A 23,707-nucleotide genomic window follows, 5' to 3' on the forward strand; every position below is an offset into this window, starting at 1 on the left:
TTCAGTGGATCTTATACCAGATAGTGAATTTAGTGGTGATGTAACGAACTGGCCGACAGTGTCACACTGCGATATTGTGAGCTAGGAAGCTGCCGACCAGGTCAGCCTCGCCGGCCTCCTGCAGAACATCACAGCGGAGCTCTGAAAGCGGAGGTCGCTCTTGAAGTCCTGAGCGATTTCTCTCACCAGGCGCTAGAAGGGCAGCTTGCGGATCAGCAGCTCGGTGCTCGAGGACCACCATGTAAATAAGCATCCGTATTGGAAGCGTTCTTGTGTTATCCTCGGCAGTATTTTTATGTATTGTTATATAATTTTATGACCAAATAAAATAAAATTCTGGTAGTGGCGGATCTCTCTCAGCGCCACGATGCCGTGAGGCTTCTTCACACCGACGTTGAAGCTTCTGCAATTGTTCGCCAAATGCACATAGCGTAACACAGCGGCCACCGCGTGGTAATCCAGAATGGCCGCGGGACACAAAATGACCGATACGTCACATGAAAACCCTCTATAAGGACCCCCCCCCCCCCAACAAAATGAGAAAATATTAAAATAATGTGAACATGTAAAGCAAGTTTATCCAGGATTATTCACATGCAAAAAAACAGCAGAGACACATTGTAGCAGTACAAACTGTCTTTATTAAAGTCCTCACATTTTTAAATATTACAAGACACAATGAACAGAGTAGGACAAATTGGGTTCTGCTGCAAAATAATAAAAGAAAATTAACAATTTGAAAAATGAGGCAGAGAGACAAGCATCAGGGGCATCTTTTTGTGAGTTGGTATAAGAATTATTGACACTGACTGATGCCTTTTTGGTTGCCCAGTCCATTGATGTGTTCTCTTACCAACCACAGTATAACCTGTTTAACTGTAGTTGGGAATGAATGGAAAAGGAACGTCAATCTCCATCTGTCTCTCACTTACTTTGACATATTGTGTAAAACATTTGCTTTTATCCTCAAGGAATTCAATGATATTGTTGTGGAAAACATTCAGGTGTTTTGCCAAAGAGTCAATCTTGGACTGGATGTCAGCTTGAAACTGTTCGATTGATACATCTGCAAAAATGTGCCGGATTTTAGCTTTGACTGTGTTTACGTATTGCAGAATGATTCTCAAAGCCTTGCCAACATGATGGGTAATGTCTTCCATGACGCGAGAGTTGACGGCGTCATTGTATATATCCATCACCCAAGAAGAGAGATTAGAGTTGTGAGTTTTTAAGATGTGGAGAAGTTGATTGCCTTTAGCAATAGTTAACTGCATGATTTCTGACAATTGTTTCATGATGTCTTCCAGTTGGAGAGATCCAAGTTTCCTCACAACAATAATCATTTGGGCCTGGATTTTTTTCAATGCTACAGAAAGATCATTAAGAATTTCTTCACCGCTGAGAATATGGTTGGAGCCAGGAAAGGTGAATTCAGTGGCACTGAAATAATCAAGGGCTGGAGAGAATGTGGAGATAAAATACTCTGGAATGGTTTCAATAGCATCCTCAGAAAACTCTGCAACAAATACGCTAAATTTCTGGTACATCTCAAGTCCAGACAATTTGTGTTCATATCCGGGGACCTTGAACTTGGTTTCCCTCAAGAATTTTACAATAGCGTCAAACAGTTTTTCGATTTTCTTTTGGTACTCTTTGAAGATCCAAACAGTTCTATCTGTGACAACAGTCATACCTTGTGAAAGACTTTGTACTCCTGCAAATTTGTCAGCAGCTGTCTTGAACATCACTTTAGTCTGCTTTCTAGCACGATCAAAGGGACCCTCGATGTAGCTCGCATATTTGGACATTTTATTGTAGGTCTTAGTGGTGCATTCAGCTACCACCGCCGATATTGCGGGAACATATTTCTTCAGTCCCACTAGCATTTCATTTGGCAGCTCCATATCCCAGGTTGTCTGGAGGTTCAACTTCTCAGCGTTAATCACGGACATCTTCACAGCCAAGATTTCAACATCTTTAGTGAGCTCACTCTGCAAGAGAATGAAAATTTATCAAAATAAATACATGTCAAAATCAATTCTTTAAAATAAGTAAGCAAAAGCATAGAAGGTGTCTCATACCGGGTAACGACCATAGAGCCTTGCGTTTACTTGTGCTGGATGCTTGGTCTGCATCTGGACAGCGATGACACCCGCAGATGGCATAGACATAGAAAGGACAAGGCCTTCTTCTGGATTTGCCAAAATCTCTTGGTGGAGTTCCACTTTCATGGAAGGTAGATGGACCTTTGCTGAATTAGTGATGGAAGTGTCTACCCTGTGTTTAGTTATACTGATGGTGCTGTCATGCTTTGCCTCCATCTTCGAGTGTTTCAGAGATAGTACAGAGATAATTGTCAGCCCATCATCTGTGTACATGTTGGTGTTGCCTTCGATCTTTCCATTCAGACATTGAAATTCAGAAGTTGAAGACACATTCATGCTGACAGTGATTTTGTCGTGGTTGTAGATGCTACCTTCCGTTTTGAGTGTGATCACAGCTGTTTTCATATTGAACTCATAAATCAGATCCCCCATGACTGGGATGTTGATGGCCCGTACTTTGGGCGGAGTGATCTTTGGAAGCGTTAGCTTGCTAAAGGCAGATGGAACTTGCAAAGAAGGCATTGTGACATGGCTCAAGTCAGGCAGAGGAACTGTGAATGTTGATGTCTCAGCATTCATGAATGGGACAATAATGGATTTGGGCAACTCATTCCTATATTTTTCATATGCTGCCTTTGCTTTGCCATAAGATGTAGCAAAAATGGCACTGGCTTGATCCTTTCCGATGAGCATTTTCTTGCGCAGAAGTTTGGCATTGGTGTTGATAGCATTGATGACTGGTTCCACATTAATATCAATTGTAATCATTTTAGGGTTCTTCTTGTATTTGAGCTTAGAATTCATGTCAAAAGTCTGGTGAGTTGTTTTAAGGAGGTAGCTCAGGCCGGTGTCTTCCCACAGTGAGTAGTCCACCACCTTTGGTGTTCTCACATAGAAAAATGGGAGGGTCATTTCTGGGATGCTGATGGGCTCTTTCAGTACATCAAGATTTGCTTCTCCAGTAATCTGTGAATGCATCTGAATTTCTCTGTCTCCATTATACACATTGAAGTAATGGGCGTATTTGTACTGGTTGAACCTTGACAGACCTGTCCAGCTAACTTGCTGCTCTTCAGAGTTCAGAATAAGGGAAAAGTCATTCTGCAGATCTATTTTTCCAGAAAGCCTGAGTGGAAGCACAATTTTGGCATTGCCCTTGTTCTTAGTGTCAAATGTAAACTCAGATGGTGTAACCAAAACAAGAGCAGAGTTCGACACAGATCCATCGACTCGTCCAACCAGCTCTGTGTTATGAGAGGCAGTGATGTCAACTTTCAGGTCTTCAACCTTAGCCTGGACTTTGACTTGTGCAACACTGTTTGCCACAAAAGGTGCTTTTGTCTCAATCTTGGCATCCACAATGACATGGCGGAAAATGCAGATATCAGCATTGAGGTTTTGTTTCATTTTAAAGTGGCTGCCACCTGTTGATCCGGTAAAGGTCACCTTGGCACCGTGGAGATCCATGACAACTTCCATGTCACTGTTGTGGCTCATCTCATCCGAGAAACCCAGAACCTCATGCTTTCCATTGACCTGATTGTTAATGTTCAGTTGGGCAGTGCCACCTTCAAGCACCAAAACAGATTTTTGGCTAAAGGACGCCTCATTGGAGATTTTGAGAGCTGGCATATTGAAGTCATGATTATAGGTGGTTTCAATTGTGGTAGAAAGTCCACTTCCCATGGAAAAGACAGCGTTGCTGGTGAGGTTTGCCACATAGACTTCAGTTTTGGTGTTTGCAATAGTTTTAGCAGAGGCTTTAGCTGAAAGACCATAGAATGTCATTGATCCCTGGTGGTCCAGTGTAAAACATGACTGATCAATCTCGATGCTCTCGTCAATTGCCAGATGACTCATTTCTGGGATAGAAAATTGTGCAGTGGCACTAATTGTGTGATCAAGCACTCTTAAGGTTGACGTGGCTTCAGAGTTAACATTCACTTGGAACTTTGGAGTGTCAGGTATAGTCGTTGTGTTCTGCAGATCAGCAGTGGTCCTCAGGTTGTAATGAGGTGAGTTAATGCTGAACCCTCCTTGGAGTTTTCCAAAACAGGGAATCTGGCTAATATCTGCCACCTTCTCTTTCATTTGTATGGTGAATGTATCATAATCAAAAGATTTGATTTTCTGGACCATTCTAATGAAATAGTCACTGATGTCACCAATTAGCTGCTTGAAATCAAAAGCGTGCAGTTCGTTGACTAAGTCCTTCACAGGTGCCATGGTTTTTTCAAGCAAAAACTGAATGTCAGTCGATCTGAGAGAGTCAAATACAAACTGAATCTTTTCTCTCACTTGGTACTGCTTCATAATTTTAACAATCTCATCCATGATTGCATTAATCACTTTTTCAACCTCATAACTGGAGAGGATCTCTTCTATTTTGACATAAATGACACTGATCTTGTTAGCAGTGTTGTGTTTCTTCAGCCAAGCCATGATCGTTTCCTTGATTGTCTTTAGCCCATTGATGATTTTCTCAGAGGGAAACTTAGCAGTCAATTCGATAATGAAGTTTTCCACTGACCTTATGAACTTTTTCAGCTCTTGGATATAAAGTTTAAAGTCAAACGTGTCAATGACCTCTTTCAGTTCTGCCATTTTGTTGTGAAATTTCATGCTCAGTTCATACTTGGCATCAATGTCCGTCAGCATCTCAATGCTTCCGTCTATCAGCCCCATGACGATTGACATTGCATTGTCTATGACTGCAGGCAGATGCTCAATGAAGGGGACCAGGATGGAATGGCTTTCACTGTTCTTGTCATATTTAACAAACCCAAAGATGGCATAATCATGGCTTCTATGGTTTTCACTGAAAAGGGAAGTGGAGACAGCTCCCTTCAGATGTATTCCCATCATCTCTGGATTATTGTAAGCTTTCATCTCCTGATTAAATGCATTTTCGTTGACTTTGGACTCCATTTTCAGCATGACACTTTGCTCATCAAGGCTCAGCTCGCTGTTGAATTTGTTTTCCAAAATGGTCTTAATGGTTCCACTCTCCAGTTCATGGGTGGTGGATGCTCTGTAGTCAAATGAATTTGTGAAAAGCAACGGTTCTGCTTTCAGGAGGAATTTGCTGTATAGTTCACCACTCTGCTCTCCATACAGGTACACAGCACCGTTTGAGTTGATCATGGCATCAATGTGCAGAACGAAGGGTTTGGCAAAGGTTTTGACATTGCTCTCTAGCTTAAGATATGGTGAGTTGATGTTAGAAATGCTGTTGAATGTCGTGCTCAGACCAACAACCTCCATATCAGTGGCATGTGTTATCTGAGATCCCAAGAGTTTACCATTGGTATTGCATTTAGTAGTGAAGGTCATGTCAACAAACTTGACTTCATAAGTGTGCTTGAGCTCTTCCTCTGATAAGCGTCCAGTCAGTACTCCAGTCAGCTCCATGTTGTAGGGTTCTGCCTTGAATTGGGCATCATTCACAAAATTGACATCAATGACTTTCAGATCATTTTTTAGAACAATAGAGGCAGTAAAATGCTCAATGTTAAATGCAAAGTCATGCATGTAGGAGTTCCTCTTGTCAAAGACGTTGTCAGACTTGTAGATGAGCTCAAAGGATTTTGGAGTAAATGATAGGGAGTGTGTACTTTCAGTCTTCATGTTCTTGAAAGATCCAACCAACTTACTGGAGGTGATAAAGCCTTCTTCACTCACTCTGAGGTTCATCGTATTCAGGGTATCAAGGTCATATAGGTTACCCTTAAACTTGCTGTTGAGAGAGACCTCTGTGCTTGCAAGTTTTCCTTCAACATTGAGATTAACTGTGTGATCCTTGAAAGCTCCCTTAGTGGTGATAGACATGGTGGCACCAGAGTAGTCTAGTGCACCATGGAAAACATTCTCAAAGGTCATGGGGTTGTGCTGGGCAGTAGTGGTACAGCTGGTGGTCAGGTCATTTCCTGTCAGGGCCAAGGTCGCTTTGTGTGAGGCACGAGTTGAAAAGATGTTTACGGAAGCATCAGCATTGATCTCCATGCCGGAAGTTTTTAGGAACCCACTGAGCAACATATAGGCACGGTTCTCTGTATCATCAGCTTGATTCTCTATCCTGAAAATTGCATTTCCTCTAGAGGCTGCCAACTCTACATTGCTACGAAGTATTCTCTTCTCTGCTTTGGTCACAGAAACAGATTTCATGGACAGATGGGCATCTTTGTAGCTAACCCCTATTTCTGTGGTGTGCTTAACTGGACCACTGTTCATGTTGGTGTTTGACTCAATTAGAAGTTGCTCTTTGATGTATGATCCCTTGACCGTTTTTGCAACTGTCAGTATTGGAGAGGTCACACTCAGTGTCGACTCTAACCTTGCTTCTTTCTTCACTGGCTCAACAGAAAAGGAGTGGGAATAAGTCGTGGTACCAGTCATGGAGCCAACTGAAAGACTTCCGTCCATGTTAGCATCTCCAGTGAACATGTATGGCTGTACGGAAAACTGGGAGGTGACAGCCAGGGAAGACTGCAAACCAAGAGTACTGGAGGTTTCGATTTTATAGCTTCCAGTTGAGAGTACTTTGCTCGAGATTGCAAAGGTTTCCAGCACGCCAACACTTGTTTCCATAAGCTTGTGTTTCATGGATGCATCAATGGTAAACTTCAATGTTTCGTCTGTTGTGTCTGTAATTGCTGTAGCTCCTGTGAAAGAAAGGCAGATCAGTAAAATACAGTAAGGGTGTGAATATGTCACAGTATTTGTTTTGGTATTATGCCAATTGTGTTAAATAACAATTATATAATTTACAATGGTTGTATTTGAAGATATTAAAAGATGAAGTTACCCTCAGCTGTAAAAGACAGAACTTCAATGGGACTCTCAGCCTTGACTTTAAAGTTGGCCATAAAGCTAGGAGATTCCACAGTGTTGTAGCCAGCAGAGGCCATTCCTTCCCAGTTGTAATAGTTGTTGTTGACCTTAGTTGAAAATTCCATCATTCCCATCAGTGGCACGGTGAGGTCATATTGAGATGGGATGGTAAAGCTGGGGATTTGGGTGTACTTTGGGTGCAAAGGCACATCCATCTGAGGTATGGGGATGTGTGAGGAGATGGCCATGAGAGGCATACTCAGCTCATCAGATGATGTGCCTCCAAGAGGTAATGGGATGCTGATAGTCCCATAGTGCTGGCTGAATTGGTATTTGAAGGTGCTTTCACTGGTAAAAGGACAAATTTACCTTATTTTTCAAGTCAGTAATAACAGGAAGACAACTACTCATGCTACCAATGAATTAGCAAGACATAAGATGTTCTCATGATTCATACAGAAATGGAAGGAAATGAAAATTCACAATATAAATCGGTGAATTATTGATAATGAGTTTTACTTACAGGTTCATGAACAATTTCTCAGGCATAGATGGCATTTTTAGCTCTGGCAGACTATTTCTCAGGGCCTTGATACGTGGAACATCATTTGTAATCTTGTTCATCCAGATATTGCTGGCCTAACAAAAATAATAATGGAAACATATGTATACTGTACTCTATATTTTATACTAGATTTACTGTATAAATAATGTAAGGCTGGACTGTCCATCTGTCTATAGTTTTTGTTTGTTTGTTTGTTTTTTTTTACCTCTAGACCTTTGTTGAAGATATGGCGGAATTTCATATCTGTGTTGACTACTTGCTGTTCCATGGCACCCTCCACAACCTCCCCGAACCAGATCTGGAGGGCTTCACTGAGGGACACCAAGATCTTGGTATCAGCATTTGTGTTGGACACCAGCTGAACCACAGCCTGTTCTTCGCCTAAAACACAAAACATTCGGGATTATACAACCCCTGGCAAAAATTATGGAATCACCGGCCTCAGAGGATGTTCATTCAGTTGTTTAATTTTGTAGAAAAAAAGCAGATCACAGACATGACACAAAACTAAAGTCATTTCAAATGGCAACTTTCTGGCTTTAAGAAACACTATAAGAAATCAAGAAAAAAAGATTGTGGCAGTCAGTAACGGTTACTTTTTTAGACCAAGCAGAGGAAAAAAATATGGAATCACCCTTTAAATTTTCATCCCCCAAATTAACACCTGCATCAAATCAGATCTGCTCATTGACATTGACCCTATGTGTCTTTTTGCAAGGAATGTTTTTGCAGTTTTTGCTCTATGGCAAGATGCATTATCATCTTGAAAAATGATTTCATCATCCCCAAACATCCTTTCAATTGTCCAAAATATCAACAAAAACTTGTGCATTTATTGATGATGTAATGACAGCCATCTCCCCAGTGCCTTTACCTGACATGCAGCCCCATATCATCAATGACTGTGGAAATTTACATGTTCTCTTCAGGCAGTCATCTTTATAAATCTCATTGGAATGGCACCAAACAAAAGTTCCAGCATCATCACCTTGCCCAATGCAGATTCGAGATTCATCACTGAATATGACTTTCATCCACAGTCCACAATTGCTTTTCCTTAGCCCATTGTAACCTTGTTTTTTCTGTTTAGGTGTTAATGATGCCTTTCGTTTAGCTTTTCTGTATGTAAATCCCATTTCCTTTAGGCGGTTTCTTACAGTTCGGTCACAGACGTTGACTCCAGTTTCCTCCCATTCGTTCCCCATTTGTTTTGTTGTACATTTTTCGATTTTTGAGACACATTGCTTTAAGTTTTCTGTCTTGACACTTTGATGTCTTCCTTGGTCTACCAGTATGTTTGCCTTTAACAACCTTCCCATGTTGTTTGTATTTGGTCCAGAGTTTAGACACAGCTGACTGTGAACAACCAACATCTTTTGCAACATTGCGTGATGATTTACTCTCTTTTAAGAGTTTGATAATCCTCTCCTTTGTTTCAATTGACATCTCTCGTGTTGGAGCCATGATTCATGTCAGTCCACTTGGTGCAACAGCTCTCCAAGGTGTGTTCACTCCTTTTTAGATGCATACTAACGAGCAGATCTGATATGATGCAGGTGTTAGTTTTGGGGATGAAAATTTACAGGGTGATTCCATAATTTTTTCCTCAGAATTGAGTGATTCCATATTTTTTTCCTCTGCTTGGTCTAAAAAAGTAACCGTTACTGACTGCCACAATCTTTTTTTCTTGATTTCTTATAGTGTTTCTTAAAGCCAGAAAGTTGCCATTTGAAATGACTTTAGTTTTGTGTCATGTCTGTGATTTGATTTTTTTCTACAAAATTAAACAACTGAATGAACATCCTCCGAGGCCGGTGATTCCATAATTTTTGCCAGGGGTTGTACTCATTATCATTTAAAACAAAAGCTTTCGACCCATTCCCCAAAAACTACTTTTTGAAGTTAATTAACACAATTATTTTTTGAGGTGTACCATAATTGAATTTGACTGCTTGAATAGAGGAAGTCTCTGGGAGTTTGATGTCACTTTTGAGTTCCATGGTGAGGCCCTCAGCTTGATTCATGGTAGCCGTGATTGCGGCATCAGTCTTCAGCGATGGGATTAACAACTGAACCTGCAGCATGTCATCAGCCATGGTGTGAAGCCTGCAGTGGTACAAAGAAAACACCAATGTACTCAGTACGCACATACAAAAATGTTAGTTTTGTGTGGGTGAGAGAGCTACATTACATAATCTACTGACTGTTTGGTTAAACCAATACTATACCTTCCTTGTGGATTGGTTATGCGTGGCTAGGTATACTCACTTGGCACGGCCAATCAGGGACAACTGGGGAACATTCTTGTTGGAGATTTCGAGGGTGAGAGATTTGCCTTTGGCAGCGCTGTCAGTCAAGCTAACCTTCATGCCAGCCTCCACATCAAAATCAGGTATCTGGATTTGAGTGGTGAATACACTCCTGTTCCTGTTGTACTTCATGGTCATTGTAGCCTCAGTGGGCTGAAGACCTAAAGGCACAAAACGAGAAAGTTATAGCAAAATTATTGACAAGTCATAAATCTAATGACAAAATGTATTGTTTTAACTAATAAGACAACATACCCTCAGCTCTCAGGGTCATCTTCAATGTATCAACCTTCTGGCGGCCATCTTTGCCTTCATGGAGGAGATCATAGAAGATGGTGGCTGTGTATTCAGAAACCTGTTTGGAAGGTTTGATATGTACAGAATACCTATAGTGAAAAGGAAAATAACATTCATTACAAATTTGACAATCCCAACCAAACATTCACATTCCATCAACCCACACTATGTCTGCAAGGCACCACCAAAATGCCATTTTCCTTCCATATTATGCTTTGTTCAATCAGTAGTATGAGATTGGTTTAACTCAGGTATAACTCACGAATTCTCTCCAGCCAGGGGGAAGTAAGGCCCTTTCGTGTTATCATCAGCTTCACTATGATGGGTTTCGGTACAGTAGCTGATCCTATTGAAGAGGTAGTCACAGAATGCTTTACCTCTTTTGGCTGAGATTTCTGAAGCATGGCCAGCACCCACAACCAAAACTTTATTGCTATTGATGAGAGAGAAGAGCAAAATTAATTTCTGTAATTTTGTAAACTAAACGTTACTGTGCTATGGAAAACAGATGATGAATTAGGTTTGAATCCTATTAGGTAAGAAGGCAGAACAGAATACAACCAGGGAACAAATAAAACTCAAGTCTTAGCGTTGCCATTTACTACCCGAGCTCTTATTTTATGATATATGATACCTGCATGGATGTTTGCTCAAATTAGACTTAACTGTTTCTTCAAATGAAAGAAGGGTCAAGGTTAGTTATTTGGTTGGGTCGCGAAATATCTTGACAACTAAACAAGAAGTCCAATTGCCTTTGGGTAAACGTTTAACTGTGTCCTATGTGAATGATGGAGAACCTTCATCATTACATATGGTACCTGATTTCCAAGAACTTTGTAGTGGTCTTTGGGGCAGGGATGGAAAGCTTAATCTGGTTCCGATCCATTGTGATCTTTGCATTGACGGCACTCTCATGGTACATGTTGGTGTGCATCTCAACAGTGGAAATGACAAATTCAGGGACATGAACTCCCATCTTTGTGACAAATTCAATTCCCACAGAGGGCATGAAGGACAGTTCGTGCTGTGAACCGAATCGAATCACATTACCACAATGAAGATACACACTTTCCAGGACAGTTGACAGGAAATAAAACATTTAAAAAAGCAATATGAAGTCACAACTGACTTGTCAATGAGGATTAAAGAAATGGGCTATTTACCATTTTTGGAATCATGCGAAGACCTCCCTTTGCACCAGGAGCGAAAGTACCAGACAAAGCAAATGTCAGAGGCAAGCCCGATGCTGTTGACAAGGTGAATTTGTAGTCCATGAACATATAATGGGCAAACAGCTTGTTGTCAGTGCTCGAAATCAGTTTTGTGAGGACCTGATGTAAAAACAAAGACCTGATTACTACAAATATTCTCTTACAATGAAAAAAGCTCTAATTTGGTTTTTCTTCAACATCTTAGCTCATGGTTGTACCTGGGTTGGTATAATCTTCAAGAAAATCTCTGCATACATTTTTGCGTTTTCTGAAATAAACCTCAAGTCACTGCCCTTGATGTAGCCAAGCTCAGTTCCCATGATCCTAAGGTAGGCCATTGCCTCTGGGGATTCTTGACTTTGCAGGTCTTTTGTTAGCTTATTGAAGTTACGCAGAACTTCTTTCACAAGGTTTTCGGGTATCTTAGGAAAGAGTTCCATTGAGTTCTTGTATTAGTGGTTGTGATAACAACAGAAAATGACAAAATAACACAAATTAGATGACTGTATACAAGATATACCTTCTGTCCTTCAGGTCTCTGGGTATCACTTCTGAGAAACTGTTTGATCTTTGTGGGCATCTTATCTTCAGCCCAGTACAGAGCCTTGGATACAGTGTCTGGAAAGAAGCCATTTTTGCCGAACAATGCCTCAATAGATGTCTCAAAGCCCTTTCCTTCCATACCAACCTACAACAACATAAAAGATTTAGACTGGAAAATCAGTGTGATATACAAAAATCTGAATTTGAAATTAATGAATCAAATTCTACCAAAAACAGCTCATGTTCTGAAACACTGAAACTACTAAATATAACAACTTAAGAAAACCATTCAATCTTTCATACACTAGAAACAGTAAATGAAAGAACAACTTTTGACGATTATTGTTTTGTAATTTTTGAACAACTAAAGCAACAAGTTGCTTGAGAAAAAGTATTCACTTCTTGAAATGTAAAACCCTAAATTAGACAAAACACTCAAAACATTAAAGAGAATGGATGAGTCACAAACTGAGTCACTCTTTAGAAATAATTGAAACACTAAGTTTAAATATTTCCTGCAGATAATGATTCAATGTTCTGAAGCATTTGAAACTAAAGGAACTAAGTGGTACAAAAAATATTCACTTTTTGAAATGCTGAAAAGGAATGCATTCAGAAAAAGATTCAGTGCTTCGAAACATTTGAAACACTAAATGAAACACCTGCCTCTAAAATGAGTCATTGTTTTGAAGCTGTTGAAATCATAAATTCCCTAATTGCTTAAGAAAATGTTCTTTTTTATGATGAAACATGAAAGGACATAAGTGCTGTAAAAACAGTTCACTGATTTGAAACTCATGAAACATTAAAACATTTCTCCAGAAATGCCTAAAACACCATGATGGAGACAACTGGTAGACAGAGGGTGGTGCTCAATCCAATCTCAAATAAATTCCCACCTATGCCCCCTGATAATAAGTGGCCCAATACAGGTTTGATAGCAAACCAAACAAAAATCCTCAAAAAAGATTCATTCTTATGGCCAAGATTACAAACCTCCCAGAGGTCCATTTTGAAATCAAAAACTTTGAGGGTAGTTTCCAGCAAGACCTCTCTGGGCAATTGGCTACTGGAATCAAAGACAACATTAGTGTCAATGTTGGCCTGCAAGCCTTCGCGTCCTATCTTCAGTTTGTAGTTGTGAGACTGTGATGTATCGACAGCATCCATGGTTAGATCGGCATTCTGCAAGGCTTCTCTTATCTTCTCGCTCAACCTGAGATAGACATAACATGCAAATAAATTTCCATAAATCACCATAATTTGTCCAAACTCAGGCAGGATTTAATGTTAATCTCACTGCATTTCATTCTTACTCCTCTGTCTCTGGATCAGTGGAGGAAAGGATGTTGTAGATGTGGGAAGTCACAAAGGCCTTGACCTGCTCGTTCTGCTCCTCCTTCAGCATCTTCATCACCATCTTGATGTCACTGTTCTGGGGATCCCTCATGAGGATTAGGTAAGCTGCCAAACGCTTCTGCACTGCACCTTTAGCATACTGACTGACCCTCTGGAGGTTTGAGCGAACCTGGAGAGCAAAATAGAGCAAACCTATTGGTCGCCTGTCAATGTTAGCGAACAGCGATGGTGTACAGTCTCTTTGACGTCAGATACCTCGTCAGTTATGGACATGCGTCTGAAAGCCTGGATGGCAGCAAGCTGCACAGACAGTACGGTGCTGGGCTGCCTCATGCACTTTAGCAGCATGGTCTTGATGGCAGGATCTGCAGCCTCCATTGCATCTCCCATGTTACCAACAACCTAGCAAACAATGTGAAGAATCCACTTCTTGGAAGCTGCTATGAAATGGTTTCACAGTTTGTAATCATTGCTTGTGCTGAGCATTAACTCACCCTCAAGGTGAGGAATGTCTGGTCTTTGTCTCCAGCACAGTCTGCACCCAAAAGAGAGGCGATGAACTCGGATACAGCAGTGATTTCAGGGGTAGCATGGCCCTCAACTCGATATAGTCTAGAAAAAGATTGAAAGAATGTAGATGGGCCTGACTGCACCACAATCCCCTGCAAATGCCCATATCTTTTGCTATACTTACTTCCTGACGGCATTGCTTAGAGCGTACATAATGGATTTGCTCTGCTTGTACTTCGCCATTGCCAACATGTCTTTGACAAAGAGGCGGGACGGGTTAGGCAGCAATGCTAGCGCATAGACAGCAGCATCGACCTCGAGAGCCGCTGTATCAAAGGTCCTGAGTATACCCATCATGGCACTGGTGCATTCTGGGGTACCACACTGAAGCAAAGCTTGCCATGTCAGGGATTCGGAAATGTCCATCATTTCAAGTGCAGTGGGTCCGAGGACGTCGGCGTTCAGCCCGCGGAGCTCAGACACAAGCTTGAGGAAGACGCTGGCGCGCTTCTCACCCTCGGTGGTCTGTGACACAGTGTTCAGCTCCTGCATCGCGGCGATGGCAGCATCCTTTGTTTGCATTGGGGATTTGTTGTCAGTGTCCTCCATAGGCAAGAACTTGAGGTTGGCCTCATCTTTTCAGAGGCACAATACAAAAAATTGGTATAAAAATGCCAAAATTCTTACACACTGCCAGCATTTTTATATTTTATGGTCTACTTAAAAAAAGTGAAACACCTACCGTGGTCAAAGGTTCTGTCATTGATCATGGTGGTCTCCTTCAGAGTCAGTGTCTGCTTTATCAGAGTAGAAATCCCGTATTCATTCCTGTTTACATTGACAAAGAAAAAAAAGTAAGGTGATTATGAAATCATTGGCCCAACCTGACAAAAAAAAAAAAAAAAAAAATCCTTGAGATGTCCAAATTGCTTAGAAATACAAATCAAGAGCAAAATAAGAAATCTAAATAATGGCAATATTAAAACAATGACACAAACGAGGTGCACAATGGTGAAATATCATCCAAGCAAGAGCACTAAATGAATGAGTGAATAATAAATAAATAAATTAAGTCACGGCGTACAGTCTTGAAATATTTCCCAGGCTCAACCAATGACCAAATGAACAAACAAACAAATAAATAAATTCATTGTATGTAGTCTTGAAATATTTCCTCGGCTCAATCAATAAACAAATCAACAAACATTCAAAAATTCTGAATAATAATGAAATGATAAATAAATAAAGTCATCAGTATTTTTAATACTGAAATATTTCCCTGACAGAAGAAACTAAATGAATAATTGAACACAAATAAATAAATAAACATAGTGTGCACAATCAATAATTATTTCCTAGGCTCAACTCAACCACTAAAATAACAAACAAACACAAGTTAGTGTGCACAACCCTGAAACATTTCCAGACTTAAGCACTAAATAAGCAAACAAATAAATGCATTCATTATTAATTAATTAAAACAGTGTGTGCAACTCTGAAATATTCCCCAGCCTCAAAAAGGAGGAAAAAAAGAAAGATAAAGAAAAAAGTTGACATTACATTGAATTTTGCTTTGACACTTGCTACGTTTACATGCCGTTAATATTCGGGTTAAGGTCAATATTCCGGTTTCTGAATCATTAGGAATAACCCGTTTACATGCTTAAGCAGACACAGTTACTCCTGTATACATGGTCATTGGTATCATCTGGAATATCCCCATCTAAACAGCGACGCACGTCTTCCACCGGTGCTTGATTTGGTCTGGCGTTCCTGCAAATCCTGCTTCGTGTAACATTTCGGCCACCTTCTTGTAAATGTCGCTATCTTGGTATTTTCTACCATCAATAAAATACATTATATTCATGTCTTTCACGATACTAATGAAATATTTGGTTTCCTCCTCGCTCCAAAAGTGTGGTGCTATGCTGCCGCGTCTGGATTTCCCCATGCTTGTTTACCTCTGCTTCTACACGCACTGCATACAAGTAGTTGTCGAACTCAAAAGACCAAGATTCCTTTGTGGACGCTTGGCATCTTCTTGAAGAACTTACTGATGGGAGAAAGGCAGGAAGAGGTGCCGCTCTGTACAGGTTCCACTGGTCATGTGCTTCTTCTGGTTGTCAAACTTGTAGTTGCACGTTTGCGTGCTGCTGATCAGCTTGGACAGAGGTGAGTTCTGATGGCAGACACACAAACAAGACAAATCCTAGATTCTGTCATGTGATTCAGCTGAACAGTTTTACAATCATAAATCAGATTACGGATCGTTTGTCAATTTCACACGAAGTGAGTTACTCGTAGCTCAGCACAGCTTACTGGTATCTTACTGCTGCTGAAGTTTAAGAATTTTTTCCACTAATTTTGATCTGTCACATGAGCTATTTTGAAAAAAATATCAAAGAATGTGTGAACTGTATATTAACAACAGCAAAACAGAAAAATGTGGATGAATGGGTGAGTGAGTGGGTTGGTCCTCTGTGACTGAATGACTGAACAAGAAGGAGACAGAAATGTGGTGCAGAGCAGATGGAACTGTAGTCACCACTCTACCAGCGCTTGCGGTTACAGCAGCAACTGAGGCACATGTTTGAAAAACATATTTATGCTCTGCTTCACTTCAAATACAAACCAAGTGTATTTCTGATGAATGGCACATGTGATACTGTTTTTACTGGCCAATCAAGTTGTGCTTTCCACGTGGCTATAACAGTTTATCTCATTTTTTCTCCCATAGTCAGAAAAGTGAGGGGGTCAGACAACAAAAATGGTGAATATTACAAGACATATTTAAAGTTATTTTGCATAATAATAATAATAATGATGATAATAATAATTAATGATAATATGGGTGTTCTAACTTTACGACTACAATACTGCTCAAATGAAATCTGATAAGAGCCGTACAAAATTCTGTTTTTTAAAAACTTTATTTTGTAAAAATGTATTTAATTAGCTGAGTAATTTATAAAAAAAAAAAACTGATTACTAAAACACAAAATAATTCAGTAACTAAAGCAGCTAATTGATTTAATAATATATTTATCTATTTATTAAATACTTAAGGAAGTAAATAAGCAATTAAAAGATTAACAAACAGCTTAGATTGAAGGCAAACCCATCTGAGAAACTGAGAAGGTTCAAGTGTGACCCAGAAAAATTCTCCATCTTTTGCATTTTGAGAAACCAACATTTCTCGAGAATGTATGAAGTTTTGACTCACTGGGTGCAATGTTGAGACTGATTTTAATGTGCTTGCTGTGTTTCCTGTATGAGTGTAAGGAAATCTAGGGGAATACAAGTATTGGATTTGGAACCTGGCATCATCAGATACTCAATATTAAATGATTTAGATCCCTGGCAAAACACACACTTGCTGAAGTTCAAACCACACACTTGGTTTGAACTTCAGCAACTTGTCTTCACCACGTCTAGATGCCTAAATGGATCGAGTTGCTGCCATGTGATTGTCTGATTAGCTTTTTGTGTTAACAAGCAAATAAATAATAAAGTGGCCGGTGTGTGTGATTTGTGGGCTTTCTGCTTTGGCAGACACAATCTGAGAGGCTCTTACCATGCTGGAGAGGAGCGCCAGAGGACTGGTGTGCTGCCTGTGGGCGGTGAAGCTGTCACATTTGGAAAGATCCCGGCTGACGGTTACATCAGTGGCAATGTCCTGTCTGGAGTTCACAGCGAAGTCAGTGACACACAGGCCGTGCACGGTGGCCTGAGTGGAAAGAACACTGTCTTAAGAGTTGGCAAAAACATCTTCCTGAATCATCTTATTATCAACTGATCTGAATTTTAACCCCACATTACACGAAGACGTGACGTCTTCAGCGAGATAAACGTATCTCGGACTTTGACCCACAGCTGAAGTGTGGCGTCTTGAGAGCGTGATACAACATGACTCTATTTATCACCTTTGACTGGGGCACCTTATCTTCATTGTGCAACTTGTTTGTTCGGGTCTACACCACAAACAGCATCAGGATCTCTGTGGCTTGGATTGATTGATGAGCACGTGATGTACTGATGAAGCAAAAATAAGGCAATAAACCACCAGGGGTGCACTTCTTACCATTTCTTTGTTTTTCTCTTCTTCCACTACAGGTACAATGAGAGCAGAAACGATTCCTCTCTTGATGTTCAGAATGTTGACAGGCTCATCATCCTTGGGGAAGAGCTTGACATTCACCTGCCCTTCAACAGTGACCTTTAAGGGGTTCCTGTTGAGGTAAATACATTGTTATTTTTACCCGACAAGCTATTTTTTAGACTGATGTCATTGTGATATAGCAGGGCAGCATAGAAAAAAACAATTGTTCATTTTGTTATAGAAGCTTGGAATTTGGCACACATATTCTAAATGAACTAATGTTTATTTTCAGATATGGCGCCATCCTGGAGCTGACCTCTAATGAGCTACAGGGGTCAATAAATAATTACACAGTGGTCAAAATTTAAAAATGCTCCAATCATGTTGAAAACTATACCACTTTATTTGTCTGATCATAGCAATTCCATAAAGGTATAGTTTAGACTATCTATGACTGAATGTTCTGGAGTTATGGGGTAAAAATGGCAAAAATAGTGACAAAGATCAGTTTCAGTTTGTACAGGGGTCAAAAGTTAAAGTTGCTCCAATTTTGGTAAAAAAATGATGCAAATTATTGGTTGAAATAAAAGGATTAATAAATGGAATAGTTTTTATTGTGTTGAATGTTTGGTCTCCAAAGTAAAGGTCAAACAAGGTCGACATCCATTGTATTCTATGACATGTGACATATGTTACCCCGTAACATGATAACTAAGCATGATACATGGTGAAAACTATTCCTTTTTAGAACCCTATTAACCCAGACAATAATTTGCATCACTTCTTACCACAATTGGAGCAACTTTAACTTTTGACCCCTGTACAAACTGAAACTGATCTTTGTGACCAATTTTGCCATTTTTACCCCATAACTCCAGAAAGTTCATCATAGATAGTCCAAACTATACCTTTTTGGAATCATTATGATCAGAAAAATAATGTGGGATAGTTGTCAACATGACTGGAGCATTCTGATATTTTGACCCCTGTGTAATTCTTTATTGACCCCCTGTAGCTCATTAGAGGTCAGCTCCAGGGTGGCTCCATATCTGAAAATAAACATTAGTTAATTTAGAATATGTGTGCCAAATTCCATGTTTTTATCACAAAATGAAATATTTTTATGGAAATTTTAGCTAAGCTGCACCACTAATCAAGGGCATAGGTTTGGTCTCAGCTTTGGTAGGGACAATACCACCCCCACCCCCCCGGCCCCCCTGCCCACCACCACCACCCCCTAACCCACTCATACCATTAGACGCACAAGTACAGCATAATACATAACATATGACGACATAATGCTGAATAATTTAATACTTTATTTACAATATTAAGTGTGTAGGCAAACAAACAAATAGCTTAAATAACAAAATTGCACCCAAAATCACGAATCTATTCGATAGGCCTACACCTGAGAGAACAAGACAACAACAAAAAATATACTTGTGGAGCTAAAAAAAAAAAAAAAAAAAAAAAAGTTTTTGCAACCAAGATGTATAATCTATCCTCTTCATCAATAATGCAGTTGTAGGTATCTGGCAACCTAATTTAAAAAAAAAAGGGATTTCCAATAACATATATGGTGTATTACGGTAAACGTAAGCCTGTGATGTCATAACGCAGAGGAAAAACACGGAAGTTTCACACTAGTGCGCCGCTGATTCTCATTACCGTAAGTTCTCATGTAAGCCCTCACTCTGAAAAATTTCAACACTGACAGCAAGCCAAGAACCCGTGCTTTCCAACAGTGTGCTATATGTTGCATATATTACGGTAAAGTGCGTTCGGTGACTTTTGAAACGAGGCAAAAGTATGAAAAAGAGCGCAAAACTGACAGAAAAGTACAGAGACAGACAGCAAACATAAATGTAGTAATTTTTGAGGAAAAGGCAGGATGTTAGTGTCATTTGTGAAGATGTGTTTGTGTGGGTGTGCAGTTTATTTTAAGTGTGGCGCACAGCATTGTTCGCAAGCCCCGCCCTTCTTGTTTTTCTGCACCGGAGCAGTGTTGCCAGATATGAAATATGAAACTATCGTACCAAAACCTCAAAATTATCGTATTTTGGGAGAAATTATCGTACACAAACAAAACGCATACAACGTAGCTATTTTTGCGTTGTTTTTTTTTTTTTTGTCACATTTTTAAACAGTAATTATAGTAATGGGGAAACTATGGCACAGAAAGAACACAAATGCACTACCAGAGTAGAAAGATTTTTTTTTTCTGTGAAGGGACACAAACGTGTCAATTACCAGACTAGAAAGAGTCGAATTCAACCTCGAGGTCGCTGTCGTCATCCGATGCCACTTGTGCAGATTTTGTTGAACACAGAAAAAATGTTGACACCTCCATAAGGAACTTGAACCTTTTGTTTATTTTTCTTGTATATCTCTTTGCTCTTGTGTTTTGTTCGTTTGTTGTTGCATTTGTTGAAATAAAGTTTCAAAAAAAAAAAAAAGATGTTGGTTGGGGAATCTTCCTGTCCTGCACAGATTGGATGGAACTCATTACTTTGTATGGGGAGGGGGCGGGCTTTCAAATGACGTTGTCCCGGTCGCCCAAAGCCATCAGCAGCCCTGTGTGTGGTGTGTCTTTGATGCCGCCTGGGTGCAACGCCTGCAAAATGATTCTTGGGTGTCAGAGAGAGATGCGTGTTTGGGCAACAACTGAAATTATCGTACATTTTGGATTTTTTCCCATTATTGATCGTACATCGTACAGAGGGCAAAACTATCGTACAAATACGATAATTATCGTACATCTGGCAACACTGCACCGGAGCCACCCATCCTCTGCGCTCCGGGACCTCCCACTTTACAAATGAAGCGCTGCCTGCCACGAGATGCGCTTTGTTTACGTCCATGTGAGAAGAACGTGAGCCAATGAAATTGCAACATGGGTAACCCTGTCACTCTGGCACGTCGAAAACACAAAACGTGACGACTAAAATTATAGTATCGAGTTCGCAAAAAAATAGTGAATGATTTTGTTATATAAACAAAAATGCTAAATATTGGTAGGGACTATTTTGCCATCCCAAAATAATGGTTGTGACTTGTCCCTATGGTCCATATGCAAACCTACGCCCCTGCCACTAATACCCTTGACAGAAAATGTTCCTATCATCCATCCTATCACAAATTTTTTTATGCCTTCGTTGCTAAAGCCAGGGCGGAACTAGGAGCTACTTCACGCCATGTGGCGAATGGTCAATGGTGATATCTTGAGAAAACTTTGTGTATTAAGGTGAAACTTGGTTCACAAGGTCACCTAAGACCATTGACATGTTCGACATTGGGCATATTAAGATTCAAATTGTGACCACCAGGGAGCAGAGTTGTAAACACTGCGCACTCAATATTTTTGATAAACACTTTATCAAGATGAAACTTGGTACACAAGGTCACCTCACTAAAACCTCAGAAAGTTTAACACTGGGGGCAATTTGATTTGACTTGTGGCCAACAGAAGGCAGAGTGTTTGAAACCTAGTGTGCCCAATAATGCTGCAAGGACTTCATGAATCACAATGAAACTTACTCCTGTAGATTATACCTTGCTAAGACCTTGCACAAGTTTGACTTTGTGCACATTGTGCTTCTAATTTTGGCAACCAGTGGGCCAAGTCTCTGAAACCTAGTGTATGTGAAAATGCTGTGTGGATTACGATCAGAATTTGTACTGTAAATTATACCTTGCTAACATCTTGTAGAAGTTCAAGGTTGGCGTCAGTGATGCACGTTAAGGTCAGTATTGCCCATGTTAAAACTAACAATTACAGATAACTGAAGAGGTTTGTTTTTTTTAACTTACCTGGCCATGCTAGTTTTGAAAGCATCCGCACCAACGGCGGGTTGATACACTGGCTGACCATCATCATCTACGTGATTTATCTCCATCAGGGAGCATTCCCTTGTGTGGATGATGAAGGTGCATGTGTGCGGCACGTCCACCTCAACCTGAGAAGTACATCAAATATTTTATGAGAACCAAAATTTTGGATTCAGAGCCACAAGACCATTTGTTTAAGATGTCAGACATACTTCGCAAGAGATTTTGTCGCCGCTCTTATTGGCCGTAGCTCCTTTCACACCATTAAAAGATTCAGTTTCGTAGTTGTACACAAACTTCCTGAAGATCTTGTATCGTTTTGCCACTAAAAAGGAAAAATAAGTTAAAAAAAAAAAACAGAAAACTGATTGGCAATTTAATTATCACCTTAAATGACTTTTTTGTTGTTTTTAAGATGAAACTTACACAGACACTTTGGAAATTGGTCCTCAAAACTCCCCACATCTTGCTCTGAAGATACAGAAAAAAGTACACTTAATTCACCTTCTAAAAAGCAAAACGTGTATATGTTTGCTTCGTTGCAACATGTGTGACAGTTCTTTGCTGTGCTTTGATATATTTTGTTATTGTTGGTATGGCCAAAACAGATGGTCACCCCACTGAGTCTGGCCTGCTTGAGGTTTCTTCCTGTAATGAAAAACTCCTGAAGGATGTCACCACAGGTTATTTTATTTTCCCCCAAAGTCTAGGCTAAGACTTTGCATGTATAACATGCTAAATTTGTGGGTTCTTTTAAGGCTTATCTTAAAAATCCTTTTAATCACTAAGATTCCATTGATTTTACTTGTGTTATATTATTAACCAACTTACTTGTGTTGGTTATCATTAAATCTACAGCACTGTATGTGTGCTTTTAACAAATCTCAAGCAAAGGTGTATCAAAAATAATGAAAAATATTTAAATACCAAATATTTTATACTAAAGAGAGCGCTAATTGTGTGACAATGACTTTAGCTTTAAATCAGTATTCTTTTGTAGGATAAGAACATTGTGTTCAATTTATTTTTTGATCAATTATTATTATTATTGTTTTTTTCTCTCTCTCGCTCTTTGTTTTAATGGATTCATGTGTTTGGTTGACTGCAAAGCACATTTCACCCTCTGGGCTGTGGAAAGGGCTATATAATATATATATATATATATATATATATATATATATATATATATATATATATATATATATATATATATATATATAATATAATATAATATAATAATAATATATTACATGGCAGCACCCTGACATCGGTGTGTGAGTGTGTCTGTGTGAATTGGTGAATATGAGGCATAATTGTAAAGCGCTTTGAGCATCTGATGCAGATAGAAAAGTGCTATATAAATATAGTCCATTTACCATTTGATTGATTGGCTGTTACTCTACACTCTAAAAACATGAACTGCTGTCTCACGAGAAAAAGTGATGTAACAATTTCCATAGTTTTTTAAGTTATTTCAACTTAGATAAAGTTATGTCAACTTAATTAGATAAGTCTTGTGGCATTAACTCAGTTGAAGTTGAAATAAATAAGTTGAAATCATTTTATAAAATCTATGCAAATTGTTACATCAGTTTTTCTCGTTGAGACAGCAGTTTATTTTTTACAGTGTACTAAACAGTCAGGTAATTTTACAGATAAAAATAGTCATTACAGATGGTCCCACCCGGTATTATGTTAAATCAACTCTTTGATTTGACTTTTTGTTGAATTTTGATTTAACAGTATTTGGGAGAGGAACCATATATACTGCAGATTCTATTTTATTCAGCAAAAAATACTGTGTATTAACTGAAAAAAAGCTCTGTTTTAATATGTAATGTTTTATGAAAATGATTAACTTTTAATTTACACCGTTAAAAAAGAGAGAGAGAAAAGGAAAAACTACCAACTGCGGTTGCCAGAATAACTTTCTAAATAAATAAATAAAAATGTAAATGTAAAATGTAAATAAAGGTTGTTTGATAAAGATATTTACATTATTTTACTGTTTTTTTTTTAACAGAATTATTCTGGTAACCCAATCAAGT

At 39.3% G+C, this 23,707-nt stretch overlaps 1 protein-coding gene across 1 annotated transcript; it reads right to left on the reverse strand.

Annotated features, from left to right (window-relative positions):
* Positions 1-621: 621 nt before the first annotated feature.
* On the reverse strand, positions 622-21,939 carry LOC117502699 (apolipoprotein B-100-like). The gene is made up of 23 exons (XM_034161789.1): positions 21,642-21,939; positions 17,811-17,958; positions 17,304-17,456; positions 15,784-15,908; positions 14,472-14,557; positions 13,914-14,364; positions 13,714-13,831; positions 13,475-13,621; positions 13,177-13,388; positions 12,857-13,076; positions 11,838-12,005; positions 11,536-11,739; positions 11,270-11,437; positions 10,925-11,130; positions 10,369-10,539; positions 10,065-10,195; positions 9,769-9,970; positions 9,434-9,606; positions 7,706-7,881; positions 7,459-7,574; positions 6,910-7,283; positions 2,082-6,766; positions 622-1,991 (listed from the first exon to the last, which is right to left on the reverse strand). Exons 1-23 carry the CDS (start codon positions 21,725-21,727, stop codon positions 873-875), a joined length of 9,639 nt encoding a protein of 3,212 aa, XP_034017680.1. The 5' UTR covers positions 21,728-21,939; the 3' UTR covers positions 622-872.
* Between the last annotated feature and the right edge of the window lie 1,768 nt (positions 21,940-23,707).

Source organism: Thalassophryne amazonica, chromosome 21, assembly GCF_902500255.1.
Source record: "Thalassophryne amazonica chromosome 21, fThaAma1.1, whole genome shotgun sequence".
NCBI classification, from domain to species: domain Eukaryota; kingdom Metazoa; phylum Chordata; class Actinopteri; order Batrachoidiformes; family Batrachoididae; genus Thalassophryne; species Thalassophryne amazonica.

What these genes read in the sequence shown, in the direction of transcription:
- LOC117502699 (XM_034161789.1), bottom strand. Translation starts at nt 21,727, where the DNA reads ATGGAGATAAATCACGTAGATGATGATGGTCAGCCAGTGTATCAACCC. An exon ending in AGACATTCCTCACCTTGAGG is followed by an intron (nt 13,622 to 13,713) that starts GTGAGTTAATGC and finishes ATTGTTTGCTAG; the next exon opens with GTTGTTGGTAACATGGGAGA. An exon ending in GAGAAATTGTTCATGAACCT is followed by an intron (nt 7,284 to 7,458) that starts GTAAGTAAAACT and finishes TCCTTTTACCAG; the next exon opens with TGAAAGCACCTTCAAATACC.